Source organism: Zingiber officinale, chromosome 7A (genome assembly GCF_018446385.1).
Source record: "Zingiber officinale cultivar Zhangliang chromosome 7A, Zo_v1.1, whole genome shotgun sequence".
In the NCBI taxonomy this organism is placed as follows: domain Eukaryota; kingdom Viridiplantae; phylum Streptophyta; class Magnoliopsida; order Zingiberales; family Zingiberaceae; genus Zingiber; species Zingiber officinale.
Genome location: NC_055998.1, coordinates 75,633,903 through 75,658,986, shown reverse-complemented (window position 1 = coordinate 75,658,986; position 25,084 = coordinate 75,633,903). Strand labels below are relative to the sequence as shown.

The following is a 25,084-nucleotide window of genomic DNA, read 5'->3' as shown; positions in this document are numbered from 1 at the left end:
AGGGTATATTTGGGATTAATGTATCTTGCAGGGACCAAAGTGCAAAGATTAACCTCGGATGAACAGTGTCCGAGGCGCCTCCATGGAGCTTGGAGGCACCTCGGGTGCAAAACCTGAGCTGGCTACGAAGCAAGCTTCAAGGCGCCTTAGAGAGGCTGAAGGTGCCTTGAACAAGTTGATGAAGGCGCCTTGGAGAGGTTAAAGGCGCCTTGAACAAGATAAAGTTCGACCAGGTCAGTTCTAATCCACGCGGGTGACGCGGCCAGCCTGGAGGCGCCTTGGAGTGGTTTAAGGCGCCTTGAACACCCTTTATAAGAGGGGTTCGAGCAGCAGCAAAAGACAATGAAAGAAAAAGCTTCCTCGTGCTGTGTTCTGCTCAAGTGTTGATTCCTAAGTGCTGCTGCAACATTCCGACGACCCGGAGCTCAGATTTTCCTACCACTCTCGTCGTTATAACTTTAATTACAGTTACATTTGTAATTTGTTTGTAATAATTATACGAGCTTATAGCTGTTTCCCACGGAAAGCGATCAAGGATCACAGGCCTTCGAGTAGGAGTCGCCTTAGGCTCCGAACGAAGTAAATCCTCTATGTTTGTGTTTCTTTATTTTATTCCGCTGCGTTTTAATTACTCCGATAGTTTTGCGATTCCGATAATCGAACGAAATAGCCACGAGCGCTATTCACCCCCCCCTCTAGCGCATCTCGATCCAACATAACCTGGAAGCCGATTTCTGAAATAAATATTTAATCAAATTTGTAACATGGGTGGATTTGGATTAATAATGTTAAGCATCGTTTGTGATGCAAGTCTAAACCTCTAAGAACAGATAAGTTGAATTTGAAATCAATAATGTTAAGTTCTATTTGTGATTCCAAATTTAATTTCTAAAGAACATAATAGGTTGTTAGGAAAGGTTTGGGACTTGTACAAAATTTTTGTACAGGGGAACCAGTACGATATTCCGAGTAGCAACCAACACCCCTCTTGCCGGTCGCATTGGTCCTAACAAGTAGTATCAGAGCAAGGATGCTTCAAAAGGACTAACCTTCGTCTGAAGAAAAATCAATAGCTGAACCAAGTCTTATCCCATCAAAATTTGAGCGGGAGTTCACACACTAGAAACACCGAATGGAGGTATTCCTAAAAACTGACTTTGAAATTCTTTTAATAATTAAGTACGATTTTGAAGTTCCAAAAGATCAACAAGGCTTAGAGAAAGAAGAGTACCTTTGGACAAAAATGGAGCAAAACAATTTCGTAGCCAACAACAGAGTGAAATATCACCATTAAGGTGTATTACCGCCTCAAGAAGTAAATCGCATTGGAAGCTACACATCGGTAAAAGACCTTTGGGAGAAGTTCCTAGAACTCTACGAAGGAACATCCAACGTGAAACTCGCACGACGGGACATTCTTTGGAACAAAATGAAAAAGGTGAGAAGGTAGCCGAACTACACGCAAAAATCAAGGAGATGATCACCGAACAGGGCAACCTTGGTGAAACGGTAACCAACCGAAACTCTGTACGCTATGCACTAAATGTCTTTCCCAGAATCCCTGAATGGACTTCGATCATAGACACCTACTACATCTCGAAGGACCTGGCGGTAAGTACCCTAGAGGAATTATTTTCAACTTTAGAATTACATGAGACTCATTGTGCAGGTACAATAGTAGAGTCAAGGTAGAATATAACACTAAGAGCCACCATGAAGGACGAACCTGAGTCAAACTCAGATCTGGAAGGAGACCAAGAAGTGTATATGATAAGAAAGTTAAAAAAAAATTTAAGTCTAATAAATTTAAGGAATTACAAAACAAAAAAAAATCAAAGAAATAGAAGGAAGGTTCGATGCTACCAGTGTCAAAAAGAAGGACACATAAAGGAGGACCGCCCAGAGTTCAAAAAGAAAAAAAGGCAAAGGCCCCAAACAAAATAAGCATAAGAATCTCAAGGACACTTGGGACGAAAGCTCGTCATCCGAGTCAGAAATAGAAGCATACGTCGGCCTAGCACTGATGGCTAGTCATAGAGAACAAAGCTCCTCAAAAGCCAACATCGATGAAGGGGAGCGACATCAGACGAATGCAGTGAAGCAAGGGGAGAATCAAGCTTCAGATCTGACATGGTAAGTGAGGTATGCCTCTTACCTCCTGATTAACTTTACTTTGGCATTAAATCTATGACTAAATTAATGTGCAAATTAAAAACTAAAAAGGAAAATTTGAAAAAAGAAAACTTAGAAATAAAAAGAATCTTAGCAAAATCTTACTTAATAGAGGAGCTTGATAAATTAAAAATTAAAAATTAAAAATTAAAAATAAAATATGCTAATTTAAAGAAATAAATAGAAAAATTAAAAAATTCTACATGCTTATATTCTAGATTTTATCAAGGACTCAATTGATATTTTAGATACCATAAGGGTCAAATTAGAAAGTTATCAGCAAAATATGTTCCTAAAAGATACTTAATCAATCTAGTAGAAAGAAACCTATATTGGGTTCCCAAATCCGGCTTAGAATAATTTTTTTTAAAAGTTACAATTTGTAGAAAGAAAATTAAATGTTTAATTCCTTTAAAAGACTTTGTCTAGAAGTGGTTGTTATTCCAATATCCAAGCAGGCATAGTGTCTCGCCACAGCCTGTAAGCCAATTATTGAAATGAATGTTTAATAAACTAATTGTTAAATAGTTAACTATTATAATTTTTTTTGTCCAATATAAAAATATTTGTTAATTACTCAAAAAGGTAGTTTTTTAAAATTAAAGTTTTTTTGTAATTTATTTTCTGCTTAAGTTAACTCCTTTGTGCAAAATTTTAGATTTGCTTTAAATATATCTGTTCAACTCCTATTAAAATTTTTAGAAATTTTCAATACTTAAAAATAATTTTCAAATTATTTTATCAAAATTCATTTATAGTTTATTAAAGTTCAAATTTTGTCGAAATTTAAACTTTCATGATTTCCTGGATAATTTTATTATAGTATTTTCCCTTAGATTTTGTTTTGGACTGACTTCCAAATCATTTTAAAGTACTCTATTTTTTTAATGTGATCAAAGGGGCAGAAGTAAGATTAAGTCTAGGGGGAGGGTAAATTTATTTAATTTTTTTTACATATTTTGTACTTGTAAAAATTATTACCTTACTGTTAGTTATGTTAATTTACCCTAACTTAACTTGGATTGCTCACATCAAAAAGGAAGAGATTGTAAGTACCCTGTGTGAGATCTCAGAAGATTTAAATAAATAGGGTTAATTGAGAAATAACCTTATAAAATTTTTCCGAAATTTTTAGTAATTTTCCGGGAAAATTTCGGAGCTCGTACGGAGGGTTTTGAGGGGATTGATCGGTGGGTACGAATAAAGTCTGTTTGGGATACCCATTTAAGTGAGGAATTGTTTTATTTATAAATTCCTTTCTTCCCCAAACGCCGATCCTTTTATTCCCGAACCCCTCTTCCCCTCTTCCCTACGATTTCCCAATCCCCCTTCTTCTCTGTTCCCTCTCTCACGGATGAAGCAAGCCGAGAGCTCCGGCGATCTCCCTCTGCCGCCATCGACACCCTAAGATCAGATCCGACTGGTGTTCTGCCTCTCCAGGCCATCTTCGGTCCAGCAGTCGCTTCTCTGTGTTGGTGCAATATCCCTCAGGTCAAGGTTGACCTGGGTAACCAAGATGAGTCTTGATTTGGGTTTAGATGTTTGACAATAAGATATTGATTGAAGAAGAGTCAAGTAGGTCAAGGTTGACTGGATACTTGACTGGGAAGTCCTAACTGGGATGTTAGGCAAAATGAAAGACCTAGTGAGTGAAGCTAGGCAGTATGAAAGTCCTGGTGAGTGAAGCCAGGCAGAAGAAAAGTCCTGGTGAGTGAAGCCAGGCAGAAGGAAGTCCTAGTGAGTGAAGCTAGGCAGATGGAAATCCTGGTGAGTGAAGCTAGGTGAAAGTCCTAGTGAGTGAAGCTAGGCAGATGGAAATCCTGGTGAGTGAAGCCAGGTGAAAGTCCTAGTGAGTGAAGCTAGGCAGATGGAAAACCCTAGTGAGTGAAGCTAGGTGAAAGTCCCGGTGAGTGAAGCGAGGATGGATCAAGGATGATCGGATATCTGGTGCTGGGAAGTCCAAGTAGGTCAAAGGATTGATTGGATACTTGGCATGAAAGAAAAGTCCAAGTAGGTCAAAGGATTGACCGGATACGAGGAGAAAAGTCAAGTGGGTCAAAGGATTGACCGGACACTTGGTAAGGGAGTCCTAGCGGTCAAGGGTGACTAGATGCTAGGCATTAGGTCAAGGTTGACCGGATGTTGGTTTGGGAGGTTTGAGACTTGGTTTTGGACAAAGTCAAGTCTTTGGATCGATCGATGGATCGATCCGGGCTCTAATCGATCGATGGATCGATCCGCTTCGCGCGATAGAGAGCCGGATCGATCCGTGGATCAATCCAGAGGTCTCAATCGATCGATGGATCGATTGGGGCGAAGTGAGAGCCTCTGGATTGATTCGTGGATCGATCCGGCATTTTCCGATAAGCGCTCGATCGATCCGTGGATCGATCCAAAGCCTCCGATCGATTGGGAACATTCGAATCGATCGGGATCCGACCGTTGGCGTCGATAAAGCGCAGGCGTTCATTTCTTCGGCATCTCTTCTCCGATTCACTCCAGATCTTCGCCAGCTCCTCCACAGCACTCTCAAAGCTCGTGATCGCCAGTTCTTGAAGGTTCTTGGAAGCTCTCCGAGCCAAGAGGCGGATCAAAGACAAGAAGAGAAGCTAGGGTTAGGGTTTTCTGCATTCATTGTAAGCTTTGCGCTTGTATTTTGTTTCCCTCTCTTCTTGTACCGAGTCTTGTAGGGCTTCTCCGCCCTTGGTAGTTACCATAAAGGAGAGTTTTATTTAGTGGAGGGTGTGTGTGTTGGTGTGGATCCTTGGATTAGTCACCTCTTGTGAGGTGGATACCAAGTAAACCAACCGTGTTAGCGTTGTTGTATTTGTTTCTGTATTTTCCGCTGCATATTCTTGAAGAAACAAGCAACGAGCAACGCGACGAGCTATTCACCCCCTCTAGCTACTTTTGGTCCTAACAAGTGGTATCAGAGCAAGGCCGCTCTTCACCGGAATCATCGCCGGAAGAGAAAAGCTAGAGGGTGAAGATGTTGAAGCAAATTCTTCAAGTTCAAGACTTTATCAAGCTCAACTTCAAGATGCAATTCCAAGATGGACTTGGATTTGACACAAGGGTGGCTCCACCATACACATCGGCAAGCTTCGATTCTTGGAGATCAAGAATCGAAAACTTTCTTATGATGGAGATAGAGCAATGGTTTGCTCTAATGGAAGGCTTCAAAGCTCCAAGCAACTCAAAGGGCAAAGTTCTCGGAGCAAATTCAAAGGGGCGAGGCAAATGACAAAGTGACCAAGCTTGGTCAACTTATTGCCTAGCCACATCTTGGCTCGAGTTGGAGAATTCGAAGATGCCAAGGAGCTTTGGAGCAAATTGGCCAAGCTTCATGAGATCCCTCCACTGTTCATGAAGAATCCAAAGAGGGTGACTCTTTGGAGCAAGACCAAAAGGAGGATTCCGAGGTTGATAGATGCTCAACCTCCGAAGAAGAGGAAATCCAAGATGCTTCATCCTCAAGGGAATGCAACGAAGGGAACAAGGAGGGAGCATACTCCTTGTTTCATATTCAAGATGATGAAGCCTCCACCTCTAGGATTGAGGGGGAGCAATCCTTGGTGACACCAGATCAAGAAGAAGGAGAAGCTTCTACATCCGGGTCAAGAGAAGAAGAGGAGGAAGAAGCTTCTACCTCCACAAGTCAAGAAAAATCAAATGGAGGAGAATCAAGGTCCTATCAAAAGGAAGTTTCTACCTCTGGATCCAAAGAAAAAGATGCCACCCCTACAAGCAAAGGTATGAATATTTCAATTAATAATAAAAATCATATAATATGTTTTGAGTGTAGGGAACATGGGCACTACAAGAGCAAGTGCCCTAAATTGACCAAGAAGAAGGGCCAAGTGGCACAAAAGGGCAAGGTGAAGCCCAAGGAGACCATCCCCGGAACGAAGAAGAGCAAGGAGCATATCATATGCTTCTCTTGCAATCAAAAGGGGCATTACCGAAGTCAATGCCCCAAGGGGAAGAAGGTGGTCACGGCTCAAGGAGGCACTAGTCAAGGGGGAGCCTCTAAGGTAAAAAGGAAGGTAACTTTCATTGAGCCTATTCCCTTACAAAATGGTAAAAAGCATGCTAGGTCAAATTTCTATCATTTTAATGCTATTTACCATGAAAATAGAAAGCATGATAGCGTTAAAGAAAAACATATAGCTTTTCATGCTAAAACTACTACACCTAAGACTAGGAATGTAGGTAAAAGTCTAGGTAAAAACTCTAAGGATTGCAGCTACAAGCCTAGAAACAAAAATGCTCATGAACTTAATGGAAAACCAAAAACTAAGGACTTAGTGATGGAAAATCAAGTCTTGAGGTCAAGACTTGATAAAATTGAAAAGACCCTAAAAAGGATGGAAAATATCCTATTAGGGCAAAATGAGCATAACCTAGGTCTAGGGGTACAAAAGCCATCCAATGGCCATAGAGGTTTGGGATACAAGCCAAAGGCTAAGAAGGATGTGCCCTCTTACCATAGAGTTCCATATAGTTATGGAACAAACCCTAGGTCTAGTGGTCAAGCCAAAAATACTAAGGAAGTCATCCCTAAGAGTATTTTTGCAATAAATGTGACTAAGGCTTCTAAGAAGTCTAAGAAAGTTACAAACAAGGTCACAAGAGAGGCTATCCCTAAAGTTGACCTAGAAAGTGTGACCAAGGCTTCTAAGAAGCCCAACAAGGTCACTAGGAAGGTATCTAGGGAAGTTATCCCTAGTAAGTACCTAGAGCATCCAAGGAGCATCAATAGGTGTTGGGTTCCTAGGAGCATCTTCTCTACCCCATAGATGGGTTAGAGAGTGTCAACTCCGATTAGAAGGGTAGTTAACCCAACTTTGAGGAAATTGACACTCAAGGAGCATTTTCAAGGTTTTAGTTAACCTTTGAAAATGAAATGGAATATTGATTACATCTGAAGAGAAAATGTGCCTAATGGTGAAAAATTATTTTTATCTTAAAATGGCATAAATTGGGAAAACCTTGAGAAATACCAAGTTGGGATTTTGGTAGTCTCTTGGAAATTTAAGGCAATCCGGGCCTTGATTTATGTAATCACTCTTGAGGAAAAATGGAATATGCCAACATTTGAGGACATGTTTATTTTCAATTGGCATACATTAAATCAAGGAAATTAGAAATGCCAATTTAGGTTTTGGCATTCTCTTGAAGCACTTTAGGGCAATCTAGGTTTAAGGTGTAAGTTTAGCTAAGACTTTAAGGATACTTAGATAATTAATCTAGGTATATTTTATTTATGCTAAATCTTGTCATGATTATTTGCCCATCATATGTCATGACATCATGTCTATTTTTACATTCATGTTTTATTATGAAAAATCCAAAAATACCATGTCATGACATTCATACATCATGTAGCAATAGGATATTTTCTTTTGAAAATTATTTTCTTTTGATGTATGCCATAACATAATCATGCATTAAGTTTAATTTCTTGTAATTAAGGACAAATGGCATTTAACGACACTTATTGACAAGTGACATCCTAGGTGGATGTCTAATATTTCTAAAATGCCTAGATAAATATGCATGATCCCTAGATTAGGGTAAAAACCAAAATCTACATCTCACAAAGACTATAAGGTGACTTGTATGTGTTTTAGTGCATATTATATACAAGTGAGATGTTAGGATGATGAACAAAGCTTAAGATGTTGATTTAGTGCATTCCTTTGAGTTTTAAATTCATCAAAACACATAGTTATGTGTTTTCCCATCATTGGGAAAGCTAATGTACAAGTCATGTGCATTATGCCCAAGGAACATGATGGGATATTGGTTTTGAAAATGTTTTCAAAATGATTTTGGAAAACCTTGGTGAAGGCTATCTTTTGATAGTAATCACCATTGAATAGTTAGAAACAAACTTGAATAAAACACTAAAGTTTTTGCAAGTTCTCAAGTTTGTGTCAATCTTTGAAAATATGAAGTATTTTCATAGAAAACTATTTTTCCGTGATAGTAAACGCCCTAAATAATGTCTACACGAAATTTCATAATTTTTGGATTTTGTAGAATTTTCTAGGGGTTTCTGAAGTTGACCGAAATGGAATTTCAGCAACTATCATAGCTCGATCGATCCATGGATCGATTGGAGTTCTGAATCGATCCATGGATCGATTCAAGCACCAATTCCGGCGAAGCTCGCTGGATCGATCAGCCGATCGATCCGGAATCTGAACGATCGTGGATCGATTCAGAAAGGTTCAATCGATTGGAACCCAACTTCAATCGATCCAAGTTGCTGATTTTGGCTGGGAAGGCCTGATTTCAGCATCTTTGAACCTATTTTAGTCTAGGTAACCATTCCAAACCCCTAAAATACATTTGTATCCATAAAAAGGGTGTTTTCATATGAAAACAAGGATGGGTTGGTTAAGGAAGGCTAAGTTGAAGTTTAGGTTGAGGTGTGTTTCAAATTTTGAATATTTGAACCTCAAAACTTCTAAATTTGGGTTTCCTAATGTTTTAGGGATTCCAAGTCATTGTTGGTGCAATGACAGAAGTTACCACCATGTCTTTAGGGGGAGGGACTCTTTAAAGACATGAAAATTATTTTTTTTATGAACCTTGAAAGGTGGTTAACCTTCTGTTGTGAACTTGCTCAAGGTTGAGCATTTAAACTTGAAATGGGGAGAAATGGGGAGTGGATATCCTCATTATTTCAAGTGGACACTCAAGTGGTAGATAATGCTCAAGGATGGGTAGTTGTCTACATTGAGGGAGAAGTTAAGGATAAATGAAGGGTATGAGACCTTCATTATCGTGTTGATCACAACGAGTGATGTTGTGAACAACGATGAGCAACTCTTCAGGGGGAGAGTCTTCAACAAATGGATTCTTCAACAAATGGATTTGTTGAAGTGTGCCCAGAATTGGAGCATAGGTTGATGTGTGTCCAACGATGGGTTGATGTGTGCCAATAGGGGGAGAATGTATGGTTAAGCTTAGGCCTTCATTACCTATGGGAAGGTCATAGGGGGAGAATGAAAGGACTCATGAAAGGGAGTAAGTTAGGCTTTCATTACCTAGAGGGAGTTTGCCCTCTTAGGGGGAGAATGAAGAGCTTAATTTATGCTTTCATTACCTAGTGGCATGAAGAAGGAGGCTATGGGATTAGCCTAACTTACATATGGGATTGTAAGTGTTATTGTGGTATTGTCAAACATCAAAAAGGGGGAGATTGTTGGTGCAATATCCCTCAGGTCAAGGTTGACCTGGGTAACCAAGCTGAGTCTTGGTTTGGGTTTAGATGTTTGACAATAAGATATTGATTGAAGAAGAGTCAAGTAGGTCAAGGTTGTTGGATAATCTGAAGTCCTAAGCGGGATGTTAGGCAAAATGAAGACCTAGTGAGTGAAGCTAGGCGTTATGAAAGTCACGGTGAGTGAAGCCGGGAAGAAGAAAAGTCACGGTGAGTGAAGCCGGTGGCAAGGAAGTCCTAGTGGTGAAGCTAGGCGGATGGAAATCTGGTGAGTGAAGCGGTGAAAGTCCTAGTGGTGAAGCTGGCGGATGGAAATCTGGTGAGTGAAGCCGGTGAAAGTCCTAGTGAGTGAAGCTAGGCGGATGGAAAACCCTAGTGAGTGAAGCTAGGTGAAAGTCATGGTGAGTGAAGCCGGACAAGGAAAAATCAGATGGATCAAGGATGATCGGACATCTGGTGTGGGGAAGTCAAGTAGGTCAAAGGATTGATGGATACTTGACATGAAAGAAAAGTCCAAGTAGGTCAAAGGGATTGACCGGATACTTGGCACAGAGAAAAGTCCAAGTGGGTTAACCGGACACTTGGTAAGGGAGTCCTAGCAGGTCAAGGGAGTGACTAGATGCTAGGCATGACATACCAACAGGTCAAGGTTGGCCGGATGTTGGTTTGGGAGGTTTGGGACTTGGTTTTGGACAAAATCAAGTCTTTGGATCGATCGATGGATCGATCCAGGGCTCATCGTCGATGGATCGATCCAGACTGTCCAGCGAACAGAGAGCCTTTGGATCGATCCGTGGATCGATCGAGAGTCCAATCGATCGGTGGATCGATTGGGGCATGCTGCTGCCGCGCGATAAGCGCCGGATCGATCCGTGGATCGATCCGGCGTTCGAGCGAAGCGCTCCGGATCGATCCGTGGATCGATCCAAAGCCTCCCCGATCGATTGGGAACATTCGAATCGATCGGGATCCGACCGTTGGCGTCGATAAAGGCCGCAGGCGTTCATTTCCTTCGGCATCTCTTCTCCGATTCACTCCAGATCTTCGCCAGCTCCTCCACAGCACTCTCAAAGCTCGTGATCGCCAGTTCTTGAAGGTTCTTGGAAGCTCTCCGAGTCAAGAGGCGGATCAAAGACAAGAAGAGAAGCTAGGGTTAGGGTTTTCTGCATTCATTGTAAGCTTTGCGCTTGTATTTTGTTTCCCTTTCCTTCTTCTTGTACCGAGAGTCTTGTAGGGCTTCTCCGCCCTTGGTAGTTACCATAAAGGAGAGTTTTTTTTAGTGGAGGGTGTGTGTGTTGGTGTGGATCCTTGGATTAGTCACCTCTTGTGAGGTGGATACCAAGTAAACCAACCGTGTTAGCGTTGTTGTATTTGTTTCTGTATTTTCCGCTGCATATTCTTGAAGAAACAAGCAACGCCGAGCAACGCCGAGCAACGAGCGAACGCGACGAGCTATTCACCCCCCCTCTAGCTACTTTTGGTCCTAACACTCTGGTGGTTCCTGCGGCCGATCGTCGACGGCGTCCCGGCTAGGGCACGATGAGGGTCGGATCTCGCTTCGTCTCCAACTGGTAGGCCTTCCCTCTCCTCTCCTCGCACTGCTTACTGTGTGATCCACCTCTTCACGGCTGGATTTAGATCGAGGGGCGCCACCGAGGATTGATCTTGGAGGTAAGGCATCGCCGGATCTATATGCATAGCTAGATTAGGGTTCTTCCCGGTACTGACCCTCTCTTTCTCTGATCTGTGTGTTAGAGACATCATCGGAAAGGGATCTTGGTGCCGGATACAGATTCTTGGCCGAGATCACCAAGTGCTCACTGGGAGCAAAGACAAGCACCTAATTCCATTTCTGAGGTTTATTGATCAAGTGCATGGGATTAGAGAAGTTGAGTGGAGTGGAATCCAGTAGGTGGTTGTGCTGTGAATTTTGCTAGTTTCGGAAGCAACCTCATCTAGCAGATTACCTTGTTTCAACAGCAACAACAACTGGAATTAAGGTAAGGTGAAAGAGTTCTTCTCTCTGTAAACTACTTGGTTGGGGGTCATAGTATAATTTCGATTTCATGATCATATATAGGGTTTGATTTACATGATCGTGTGTAGCTTGGAATTAGGGTTAGGTTTGAATTGAATTTTGGTTGGAACATGATATAGATCATGTTTCGAAATTGGATATTTGTTAGGTTGTGTAGATTAATTAGGTAAATTGGGATTATATTGATTAGGGTTTTGCCCTAATATAGTTTTAGGAATTTTATTTAGCTATTCATTGGGATTTAGCTAAATAAAATATATATTGTTTGATTGACACAGGACTCTGATTCGAGACAGGCGTCTCGACCTTGGATTGCTTGATCGTACCTTCTATTTGAGGCGGGTACCCTCTGACTTATCTTTTGATAATGTCTTATGATATGTGTAGCTTATATATACTTACTAGTGGTAGATAGTAGATTATTCTCTCTCTTGGTCTTAGCTAGTTGATACCTATCACATGCTTCATCTGCTAGTTGCTTTACTTCAGGATTGGATATTTTATCTCTTGCCATGTGCATATATGTTCTTAGAGATGCATATCTATAGTGCTCTACTCTACTGGATTAGTTGCTTTACATGTGTGATACATGCTCTTGGATTCATGATACTTACATCATTGTTATATGTGATGTCTTTGGATTTATGCTGTTTATATCATGGTTATATATATGCATTTACCTTTTGGGCACACACATATATGGAGGAGGCTATGTTCAAGTATGACATACTGTAGCATCATGCACCATCCTGCATGATTGCATGCTGGGCGATTGATGACTCCATTATTGTTGAGCTCGTCGGCCGGCTACATAGGCCTGCACACAACGTGTTTCACTGCATGGGTAGTGGCACAACACAGTAGGGTGTGTATAGCAGTAGCTCTGTAGTGCTCCGCTGGTCCGCTCATGGGTAGTGTGACTGCAGCGTGGTAGCAGACAGGGATCCCTCCCCGTCATTGCGTACCGGGAGTTGAGAGCGTTACGCTCCCTCACTATGTTTGAGGTAGGAGGATAGGTGTACTCCGACAGCATCCCGTCCATTCGGTCACTCATCAGGGGTAGTGACGATAGAGTGCACGGTGTCACAACCCTACCTACTCGGTCTCGCCATCGCGTGTGAGACGGCTGACTAACGTCAGGGGTGACCATGTCATATTGCATCATATGCACATATTGCATTTATTGTGATTGTTGCATATTGGATGATGCACTTGGGTGAGTGCATATGATTGACATGCATACAGGATACATGCTTATTTGCTCTGACTATCTTAGTCTGTGTATGTCCACAGTCATTTGCCCAAGCCTCGCAGGTGAGTACAGTTTATTACAGTTATGCATTTTATTATTATTCTTGCTATAGTTTGTGCTTTATGCCTATTGTTGGTTATTACAGTTTATTTCAGCACTGCATATCTGTTGAACTGTTAGGAGACTATACCGTAGGTTGGATGGTTAGAGAACTGTACTATTGATCCTATGGTTTAGGAGACTGTACCTTAGGTTATTACTGGTGGATATATATTGCTATACATGTCTATTGGTTTACCTGCTGAGTTCTTTGAACTCACCCCGTTGTTACTATTTTTCAGGTTGTGGCCGTCAGGAGAGATTCCAGTCGCTAGCCCCTTGGTCTTGAGGATTTCTAGATATTGTTTTCTGTATTCGTTTTTATACGTATACTTGTGATGTGGGTTTGTATTGTGGACTTATGACGAACATTGGGTTTATTACTTTTGGTTTTCTGTTGCGGATTTTCGCACTACTTCGTGGATTTCGTTTCTTCGTTGTAGTGGAGTAGGATGTTTACATATATCTTCGAGGATTCTATATCGTCCTTCCTTATTAAACTGCGTGGATTGATTATATGTTGAATTGTGTGGAATGTTGATATAAACTGTTTGGTTTGTTTCTTATTTGTATTGTATTGTTCCGGCCGTGTGTGGCCGAGGTATGGATATTTGTATTCTGGATTCATATTGTCACCCGTATAGGGGAGATGCTGCCGAAATTTCTTCGGACAGGGACTACCTGGGGCGTGACAATTTATTTGGTATCAGAGCATGGGTTACGATGCTCTGTATTTTCTTTTTATCTGATACCAATTTATTTGGTATCAGAGCAAGGTACACGATACTTGCTCTTCGTTTTGGATTTTCGAGGTTTATCTGATACCATTGTATTTGGGATCAGAGCGGGTTACGATACCTGCTCCGGATTTCTGAGTTTATCTGATTCCAATTTATTTGGTATCAGAGCTATTTAGTATCAGAGCGGTTCTGATACTTGTGCTTACGAGTTTTGAGAGCTTATCTGGATATTTTCGGTATTTCAGGTTTGTACGGATTTCTGTCGATTTACTTGTTTCGGAATTCCGAGGTATTTTGACGAGGTTCTATATGGGGCTAAGCAGCGACAGGACATCTCCAGACGGCAAATAGGTAAAACAGGTAATTTTATAGTTTTTATACCTGTAGTTTTATCTGGGTAACATTTTGTTAATAGATATGACACATACACGTATTCTGGTACCGAGACGTGATTGCCCCCGTAAGAGGGCGATAGATTCTCCGGAGACAGAGTCTCCAGGGAGATTTGCTAGGATCGAGCTTGTTCCGTCAGGAACAAACTCGTCAGGAGATTATAGTCACGTCGGATTATAAGATCCCGACGATTCCGACTTCAGAGGTACATACTTCGACTATACCATTAGTGGTATCACCTTCAGTATACCCGACACCCCCTCTAGTCGTGCCTACTACTACGTACTTGAGGTACGAGATGAGGCAGAGATCTGGTGGGACACGTAGTGCTCGATTATAGGCGAGCAGCATATTACTTGGGCGAGATTTAGGGAGACATTCGAGAGTCAGTATTTCCCCCGGGCGTATCAGATGACACGTCGGTAGGATTTTCTGAGTCTTCGGCAAAATGACCGCTCAGTGATGGATTATAATGCCGAATTTAATCGGCTGGCCAGATTCTGTCCTGAGTTAGTTGTCGATGACAGATCTCGTATGCTTCAGTTTGTCTAGGGACTGGACGGGCATCTTCAGCTGAAGATGTCTAGTTTTGGTACTTCATCATACACCGAGACACTAGATAGAGCTCTCATGATTGAGTCTACTCATCAGAGAGTAAATGCTGATAAGAAGAGGAAGTAGACTGATCGGACTACGGGACAGATCCAACAGCCACAGACTACTGGACAGCAGCAGAGCAGTCGCACTCAGACGGGTCAGGGTACTTCTGGGTCATCTGACCGACGCCAGAAGTCAGGACGATCAGGACGTTCCCGCTCTGCTCAACAGAAGCGGAAACAGTCCACTGGTGACTCTTACTGCACCAAATGCGGATCCCGAGATCACATCACCTCTGCGTGCGCCTTGGGACAGTCAGTTTACTATTATTGCAAACTTCCTGGGAACTTGAGCCGAGATTGTTCGCTGAAGGCTCAGCATATAACATCTGGGATCTCTGTCCCGGGAGGACAGTTTGGTCAGTCCGGGACTCAGCAAGGCGGGCCGAAAGCCCAATCTTCGCATCGTCAACAGAGGAAAGCTCCTCCTGCAGCAGCTGCATATGGCATGCACGAGCAGGAGCACTCTGGTGTCCTTGTGGAGAACCCCACGGTATTCCGCCTTAGTGTTCTCCTGTACTATTCGTCAAGAATAAGGATGATACTCTGAGGTTGTACATCGATTATAGGCAGTTGAATGCAGTGATTATCAGAAATAAGTACCCTTGCCACGTTGAGGATTTATTTAATCAGCTTAGAGATACATCAGTGTATTCTAAGATTGATCTGCGGTCTGGATATCATCAGCTGAGAGTTAGAGATTCTGATATTCAGAAGATAGCATTTCACACCAGATACGGACATTACGAGTTTTTGGTAATGTCATTTGGGCTTACTAATGCTCCAGCAGTATTTATGGATTTGATGAACCGTATCTTTTTGGAGTATCTGGATCAGTTTGTGATTGTATTTATCGACGACATATTGATCTATTCACGTTCCGAGGAGGAACATCTGCGCAGTAAGCGTAGTCTTGGAGACTCTTGACGACATCATCACATGTCGAGTTCGAGTGTGCATTTTGGCTTTTCTCGGTTGGTTTTCTAGGACATGTGGTTTCTAGCAGGGGTATTTTAGTAGATCCTCGGAAGATCGAGGCTATCACTAGAGCCGGGAGAGCAAGTCGATCCAGGAGATCCGAGCTTCTTGGGATTTGGATATTGGACGATCGTTGAGGTTTCTCGAGTATTGCATTGACACGTCGACTAGGAAAGGCGGGAAGTTCACGTGGTCGAGGAGGCTTGAGACCAGCTTCCAGTGAAGGCGGAGATTAGTATCGGCACCAGGTTTGGTTTACCTTACGGTGATGATTAAATACTTTATCTGACGCATCTCTTGAGGCTTGGGTTTGTATTGATGCAACAGTGTAGGGTAGTCTCTTATGCTTCTCGTCAATTGAAGGAGCATGAGAAGAACTACCGAATACATGATTTAGAGCTAGCCGCTATTATCTTTGCTTTGAAGATTTGGCGACATCATCTTTATGGTATTACTTTTGAGATTCTTCCGATCATAAGAGTCTCAAATATATTTTCTCAGAAGGAACTCAATCTCCGACGGAGGAGATGGATGGAGTTCTGAAGGATTATGATTGTACTATTAGTTACCATCGGGTAAAGCTAATGTGGTCACTGATGCACTTAGTCGAGAGGACTTTAGCTTGTCATCGAGTTTTAGTCACGGACTTGATTCGAGGATTCTCAGGGCCTTGAGGCGGCGAGGCGTGGAGTGGAGTAATTACTGGTTACCATGGTTGCTCGATCGTCGATCGGGATGAGGATTCGAGAGGCCCGGGCGGAGATCGGCATTCTGATTCATTAGCGACGAGATAGCTGACAGTGCAGACAAGTTTACGAGATGAGCGAGGTATTGTTTATTTCAGGCGATTATGTGTACCTCGGTCTCACCGGTCATGGAGGAGTTACTTAGGAGGCTCATCGTTCTATATTTGCTATCCACGTGGGACCCGTATGTATCGTGATTTGAGGCGTTCCTATTGGTGGGCTGTATGAAGAAAGACATCATGGATTTTGTAGCTAGATGTCTTGTCAGTCGGCAGGTGAAGGCCGAGCACCAGACACTGGGTTACTTCAGAGGATCCCTATTCCAGAGTGGAAGTGGGAGCATATTACTATAATTTCGTGGTAGGATTGCCTAGGACTCGACGAGGCCATGATGCGATTTGGGTGTCGTTGACCGATTAACCAAATCCGCTTACTTTATAGCGATCCGGAAGATCGATTCATTGGATCGATTAGCGAGCTATCTTTGTCGTGAGGTTATCAGTTACATGGTGTCCGGTTGAGCATTATATCGGATAGAGACCCACGGTTTACGTCCGGTTTTGGCGATCTGCGGCGAGCCTTGGGCACAGCCGCCCGTTCGATCGGCATTCTCCGTGAGCGGATGGGCGATCGAGGCGGACCATTCAGACTTTGGTGGACTTGTTGAGGTCTTGTGTTATGGACTTGGAGGCGGTTGGGAGGACCACCTTCCCTTGGTAGAGTTTGCCACAACAGCTATCATTCGGCTATCCGGATGGCACCGTTTGAGGCGTTGTATGGTGGACCGTGTCGGACACCCACCCTCCGGGAGGAGGTTGGTGAGGCTCAGTTAGGACCTCGGAGGAGAGCTCAGCGGGGAGGGAGGCAGTTGGTTCGTACTATTAGGCGGAGGGTGTCCGAGGCTCATGGCCGTCGGAAGAGTTATCTTGATCGAGGAGACGGAGACCCCTGGAGTTCTCTATTGGTGATCATGTATTTCTGAGAGTTTCACCCACGAAAGGGGTGAAGAGATTTGGTCTTTGAGGTAAGTTAGCTCCACGATATATTGGGTCATTCCAGATCTTGGAGAGGATTGGAGCAGTAGCTTACCGTTTGGCGCTACCACCATCTCTAGCCGGCATTCATGATGTATTCCATGTATCTATACTGAGGAGATACGTATCCGATCCGGCACATGTTCTGTCAGATATATCTGTTCCTATTCAACCTGATGTTACTTACGAGAAGGTTCCGGTACGGATTCTGGACCGTAGAGAACGTCAGTTGCGGAACAAGACAGTCCGGCTGGTTAGAGTCGGTTGGCAACATCATTCTGACAAGGAGGCTACTTGGGAGCTGGAGGATACGATACAAGCTAGATACCCTCATTTGTTTACTTGAGGTATGTGGGTTAGGGTTTCTTTCAGCATTTTTACTGTTTGGTTATATTCTAGCATTTGCTGTTGGTTATAGCGAAATTTGGGGACCAAATTTTTATTAGAAGGGGAGGATGTGAGATCTCAGAAGATTTAAATAAATAGGGTTAACTGAGAAATAACCTTATAAAATTTTTCCGGGATTTTTAGGAATTTTCCGAGAAAATTTCGGAGCTCATACGGAGGGTTTTGAGGGGATTGATCGGTGGGTACGAATAAAGTATGTTTGAGATACCCATTTAAGTGAGGAATTGTTTTATTTATAAATTCCTTTCTTCCCCAAACGCCAATCCTTTTATTCCCGAACCCCTCTTCCCCTCTTCCCTGCGATTTCCCAATCCCCCTTCTTCTCTGTTCCCTCTCTCACGGATGAAGCAAGCCGAGAGCTCCGGCGATCTCCCTCTGCCGCCATCGACACCCTAAGATCATATCCGACTGGTGTTCTTCCTCTCCAAGCCATCTTCGGTCCAGCGGTCGCTTCTCTGGTGGTTCCTGCGGCCGATCGTCGACGGCGTCGTGGCTAGGGCACTGTGAGGGTCGGATCTCGCTTCGTCTCCAACTGGTAGGCCTTCCCTCTCCTCTCCTCGCACTGCATACTATGTGATCCACCTCTTCACGGCTGGATTTAGATCGAGGGGCGCCACCGAGGATTGATCTTGGAGGTAAGGCATCGGCGGATCTATATGCGTAGCTAGATTAGGGTTCTTCCCGGTACTGACCCTCTCTTTCTCTGATCTGTGTGTTAGAGACATCATCAGAAAGGGATCTTGGTGCCGGATACAGATTCTTGGCCGAGATCACCAAGTGCTCACTGGGAGCAAAGACAAGCACCTAATTCCATTTCTGAGGTTTATTGATCAAGTGCATGGGATTAGAGAAGTTGAGTGGAGTGGAATCCAGTAGGTGGTTGTGCTGTGAATTTTGCTAGTTTCGGAAGCAACCTCATCTAGCAGATTACCTTGTTTCAACAGCAACAACAACTGGAATTAAGGTAAGGTGAAAGAGTTCTTCTCTCTGTAAACTACTTGGTTGGGGGTCATAGTATAATTTCGATTTCATGATCATATGTAGGGTTTGATTTACATGATCGTGTGTAGCTTGGAATTAGGGTTAGGTTTGAATTGAATTTTGGTTGGAACATGATATAGATCATGTTTCAAAATTGGATATCTGTTAGGTTGTGTAGATTAATTAGGTAAATTGGGATTATATTGATTAGGGTTTTGCCCTAATATAGTTTTAGGGATTTTATTTAGCTATTCATTGGGATTTAGCTAAATAAAATATATATTGTTTGATTGACACAGGACTCTGATTCGAGACAAGCGTCTCGACCTTGGATTGCTTGATCGTACCTTCTATTTGAGGCGGGTACCCTCTGACTTATCTTTTGATAATGTCTTATGATATGTGTAGCTTATATATACTTACTAGTGGTAGATAGTAGATTATTCTCTCTCTTGGTCTTAGCTAGTTGATACCTATCACATGCTTCATCTGCTAGTTGCTTTACTTCAGGATTGGATATTTTATCTCTTGCCATGTGTATATATGTTCTTAGAGATGCATATCTATAGTGCTCTACTCTACTAGATTAGTTGCTTTACATGTGTGATACATGCTCTTGGATTCATGATACTTACATCATTGTTATATGTGATGTCTTTGGATTTAAGCTGTTTATATCATGGTTATATATATGCGTTTACCTTTTGGGAACATACATATATGGAGGAGGCTATGTTCAGGTATGGCATACTGTAGCATCATGCACCATCCTGCATGATTGCATGCTGGGCGATTGACGACTCCATTATTGTTGAGCTCGTCGACCGGCTACATAGGCCTGCACACAACGTGTTTCACTGCATGGGTAGTGGCACACCACAGTAGGGTGTGTATGGCAGTAGATCTGTAGTGCTCCGCTCATGGGTAGTGTGATCGCGGTGGTAGCCAGAGGATCCCTCCCGTCATTGCGTAGGGAGTTGAGGCGACGCTCCCTCACTATGTTTGAGGTAGGAGGATAGGTGTACTCAGATAGCATCCCGTCCATTCGGTCACTCATCGGGGGTAGTGACGAGTGCAGTGTCACGCCTCTACCTACTCTCTCAACATCGCGTGGAGCCGGTGACTAGCGTGGGTGACCATGTCATATTGCATCATATGCATATTGTATTTATTGTGATTGTTGCATATTGGATGATGCACTTGGGTGAGTGCATATGATTGACATGCATCGAGGATACATGCTTATTTGCTCGACTATCTTTGTGTGTATGTCCACGATCATTTGCCCAAGCCTCGCAGTGAGTACAATTTATTACTTATGCATTTTATTATTATTCTTGCTATAGTTTGTGCTTTATGCCTATTATTGGTTATTCAGTTATTTCAACGCATATACGCTCTGGAGACTATCCGTAGGTTGGATGGTTAGAAGTCGTACTATTGATCCTATGGTTTAGAGGCGACCTTAGGTTATTCTTGGTGGATATATATTCTTGTACATGTCTGTTTACTCCTTGAGTTCTTTGAACTCACCGTTATTACTATTTTTAGTTGAGGCCGTGGAGAGATTCTGCCGCTGCTTATCGTGAGGATTTCTAGATATCGTTTTCTGTATTCGCTTTTATACGTATACTTGTGATGTGGGTTTGTATTGTTGACTTATGACGAACATTGGGTTTACTACTTTTGGTTTTCCGCTGCGGATTTTCGCACTACTTCGTGGATTTCGTTTCTTCGTTGTAGTGGAGTAGGATGTTTACATATATCTTCGAGGATTCTATATCGTCCTTCCTTATTAAACTGCGTGGATTGATTATATGTTGAATTGTGTGGAATGTTGATATAAACTGTGTGGTTTGTTTCTTATTTGTATCGTATTGTTCCGGCCGTGTGTGGCCGAGGTATAGATATATGTATTCTGGATTCATATTGTCACCCGTATAGGGGAGATGCTGCCGAAATTTCTTCGGACAGGGACTACCTGGGGCGTGACACCCTGTGATAGGTTTGATGTGATCAACCAAGTCAGGTTAGGTCCTATTATGTTTTGATGCCCTGTGTCTAAGTTACAAGAACTTAGGAGCACAGGAACTCGAGTGAAAGATGTAGCTAGTGAGAAATATGACAAGGGAAAGAGTCGATGGGCTCGGGGTGTCCAAGGGACGAGGTGCTACGGAAGAGTGCGCCGATGGGCGAGAAGGGAGTGCACGGTGTTTCTGAGGGATGAGAAGCCAGAGTATAAGCTTGCTCGAGGAGAAGGTCGGAAGATGGGTCTGGGTGAATCCAATTTCGGATGGACAAAATCACCCTGGCAATTGGCGCAGTGGAAGAGCCAACGGGGAGCTGCAGAACTACTGGAGGTGCCCTCAATGTGGTTGGAGGCGCCTCTGCACCTTTCTTTGGGAAGGCACTGTTGGATCATGATCGTTTGATAGAGGGGGGTGAATATCGATTACAAAAATTCATCGAGAGTAAGCGCAGCGGAAAAATAAAACAATGCTAACACAGAACCTTTTTACTTAGTTCTGAGCCTGTGTCGACTCCTACTCCAAGGCCGTACTCGTTGAGTACTTTCGTTGGGAAATCATTATCAATTCAAATAATAATTACAAAAGAATTAAGTACAAGAATTGATAGAAATAAAATATCGACAATAGAGCAATAAGAAAGAAATCGGTGTTGGGTTTTTCGGGCCGCGAAAACCGCTTTTTCGCGTCGCGGAAACCCCGAATCACCCTAGCCAACGGATCTCGTGCGAAGAAAAATTCGAAAACATACGAGTGCGAGTTACAAAAACTTCTAGATCTACATCATGATGATCTTTACCCTTGTTGCGTGCCCTTTTGCGTATCCCGCTCGTCCTCGGTACGCCGGATCTTGTCAATGTAGACAACTCTCTACACGTATCCACACGAACACACTAGGTGGAGGTGACCAAAAACCAAGGTGTGCTAGTACCTATGTGGTTCGGCCAAAGAAGGAGGAGAGGGAGAGCTTGAGAGGAAGAAGATGTAAAATTCCACACTTGAATGAATAATGAAAATCAATTCACACCCCATTCAAAATGTGGTCGGCCACCTTTCTCATGTGTAACTCCCCTCATTAATGCATTAAGTTGTCATCAAGGAGAGAATGTAACCTCCATGAGGTGGCACTCACTAGTAACTCCCATGTGGTGGCAACCATGATGATGTGGAGTAACACATTAGTCCACATCAATACCAACTCACCAATGAGGTGGCATAAAGTCAAGTCAAACTAGACTTTTAATCTTCCTCTCAAGTCAAGTCAAACTTGACCAAACCTCTTCCATGGTTGATCTAATCTAACCATTTGATTCAAGCCAATTTAATATATAATGAATCTAATTCATTAAATTAAATTGATTCAATGAGTCATAATCTAAATTAGACTCAATGAACACATGAATCAACTTGAGTCCAACTCAAGTTAGCCCAATTAGGATTACTCTTAATTCAATTTGATTCATCAAATGAATCTAATCCTCTTGGTTCATCATATGTATCTAATCTCCATCTAATTGTCCTTAGTGTGTGACCCTATAGGTTCTTGTAACGTTGGCAATGCCCTAAACCCATTTAGGAGCATAAGTAATGAGCGGTATCTAGCAACACATCATTACTACCCAAGTTACAAGAATGTCGAGATCCGACATCACCTTGTGACTACTAATTGTGACTCCTCACAAAATATGACAAGTGTCCTTCTATCCTAGACATCTAGATTGATCAATGTGAGGCATAGACCGTGTCATCCTCTGACCAATCTAAATCTTGAACTTCAAGTAGACTCACTAAATCAAATGAGCTCAATATCCTATATTGACTCATTTGGGCATGACCATGCACTTCGTTGTCTCACTCTATTAAGAATACCGATGTCACTCCCATCATATGGGAGGGATAGATCCCATCTACATCACTCACATCCATCTGCATAATTCGTTATATATACCCGAAAGCCTTTATAGTCCACCTAGTTACCGTGTGACGTTTGTGAAACAAAGTACATAACTCCGAGAGGAACCATGGTGACTTCAGGTCTAAGGACTAGTAGTCATACTAATAGCCACATGAAAAAGTATATGACACTCATATAAAGATCCATGATACTTTCTCATGGCGGGTCATTCAGTATACATTCTCTAATGTATACCCATCACTACAAGAAAAAAGCCTAACAACAATGGTTTTTCACCGTTGTCGTAGCCTCTTTCGGACTGTTGTTAAAGGTCGTGTTGTTAAAAGGGGTGCCCAATGACAACAGTTTTTAACCGTTGTCTTTAAAGGCAAAGAAGACGATTTGTCGGTGAAAACGGTTTGCTTTTCCTAAGAACAATGGTTTTCTTACCGTTCCTTGTCTCGAGCGCACTTCAGTTCACAACAGCTAACTATCTACGACAACGGTGAAAAACCGTTATCTTTTTTAGATAAAAAATAAAAAAAATTAATACACAATTTTCCAATATTACAAATCATTCAAAATACTAAATTTCAAAATAAAATTTAATATACAATTTTCTAACATTCAAAAATAATATCTATAACATTTTGAAGAAATTTCATAAGCAACCAACAAAATGATAACACTATTAAAACAAAGGTAGAACAATATAACACGAGATTTTCTAATCTGCTTTGACTGTTGAACTTTTGCTCCTAATCTGTTTCAAGGACCGCAGCGCTGCTACAGTGCTCTTCATGTATAAGCTCTGCATATATTTAATCTCCTCCAACTCCGGAACCCTCCCACCTGATTGTGCCGGCTTTGGCACTCCATTTTGTCCGTCGCATTCTGCTGAAATTGACAGGTTGTTGCTGGGGAAGAGGTGGTCGAGCATAGCCACACACTCCTTCACGAGTTTGCATAGGAGATCAGTTGTAAAGAATGGCTGCTGCAACACCTTTTCGATGAAGGGCTGCCTGATAAGTGCTCCTGTTCTCTTGTCATACTTCTTCAGTATTTTCACTAGCCGACAGGTCTGTCCTCTCAGCTTCCCGACAAGATCACCCTACATTAGGACATTCTCAAATTTAAAAGTTGTCTTGACTAGATTCGCAATTGCCATAGCACCAACAAATGATTCCTTCATAACATCAAAAGTTAAGCCATCAACAAAAGAATAGTTTTGTTAAAAAGATTATATGAATTTACACATACAGAGAATTGATCTTCTCTAGTCTCGAACAAGTAATCATGCTTCCAACTTTTATCAATTAATGAGTAAAAAGTAAATAGATTTGACGTTGTCCTGAGGTTTAATATGCTCATCTAGTAATGATAATGCCAAAAAACTTAACATCACACGCTTGGTTGCAAGAGCTATTCAGAAAAGGGTTTCCATCCTCATCAACATAGTTCCACTAAAATATGCAGAGTTATTACTACAATAACAATAAACCATGTAATTATTGACTGAGGAAATAAGACAAAAGATGCTAATTTTACTAAATTTAAAATGCAAAAAAATCTAAAATTTGATAGAACCTATAATCAAACTCAATCTGAGATTCCTAAGCATATAGGAAAACATTAAAAAAAAACATATCAGAACTGTAGAGTAAGCTCGATCACATAAATTGAGACTAGTGTTAGTTTAACTAATTTTTTTCTACTAATTAAATCAAATATATATAGCATTCTCACACGATCTCCTTTCTCCTCGGTAGCTTCATCTGTAAGTAATCTCGCATTCTGAACAGACAATAATAACCAGAGGATAAGATAAAAAAAAAGAGGGAGATATTATCATAAACAACCGCAACTATTATTACAAAGAATAAAAAAAAATAGAAACTCTACTTGCTGCCATTATGCTAGACCAATGAATCTGAGAAATCTAGCCAACCTGTAAATATGGAGGAAAAAAAGCACCAAAATGGGGCAAAATGAAAAAAATGGACTGGCGATTACACACGCTTAGGTTCCTTGGCGACTTCTCAGATAGTGAGATCAAAAACCCTATAGCGACGAGCGAGATTTGTGATTCTTCTAGGCAAGGCAGCTGTAGCGGCCGCGCGACACAATCAAACTAGCAGACAACACCACTGGCAGTCGCAACAGCATACGGGAGGAAGAAAGAGAAGAAGATTAGGGATTTAGAGAAGGGTCACAACAGTATACTAGACGTTACCAGTGGTAGCCGCAGAATCATACGGGAGGTAGTCGCACCAGTGAGAGAGGTCTCCTAAGCGCCGGGCGAAGGAAGCGAAGAGACTGGTCGATCACCTCAGCGTTGGGATCTACTGCTTGACGATCGAAGGTTTTGGTTCGGCGGTAGAAAGATTTCGGTGGACGGAGTTTAGGGATCGAAGAGGGTTTTGGTTCGACGG

At 42.2% G+C, this 25,084-nt stretch overlaps 1 protein-coding gene across 1 annotated transcript; it reads right to left on the bottom strand.

Moving 5' to 3' along the window:
• Positions 1–23,379: 23,379 nt before the first annotated feature.
• LOC121999438 (SPX domain-containing protein 1-like) lies at positions 23,380–23,844 on the bottom strand. Its single transcript, XM_042554122.1, has 2 exons — positions 23,818–23,844; positions 23,380–23,763 (listed from the first exon to the last, which is right to left on the bottom strand). The coding sequence occupies exons 1-2, from the start codon at positions 23,842–23,844 to the stop codon at positions 23,380–23,382; spliced, it is 411 nt and encodes a 136-aa protein (XP_042410056.1).
• Positions 23,845–25,084: the final 1,240 nt, after the last annotated feature.

Bases quoted from the DNA above. Each gene is read 5' to 3' on its own strand.
- LOC121999438 (XM_042554122.1), bottom strand. From the start codon at position 23,844: ATGAAGGAATCATTTGTTGGTGCTATG. The intron at 23,764-23,817 runs GCAATTGCGAAT...GTCCTAATGTAG, and splicing joins AATCATTTGTTGGTGCTATG to GGTGATCTTGTCGGGAAGCT.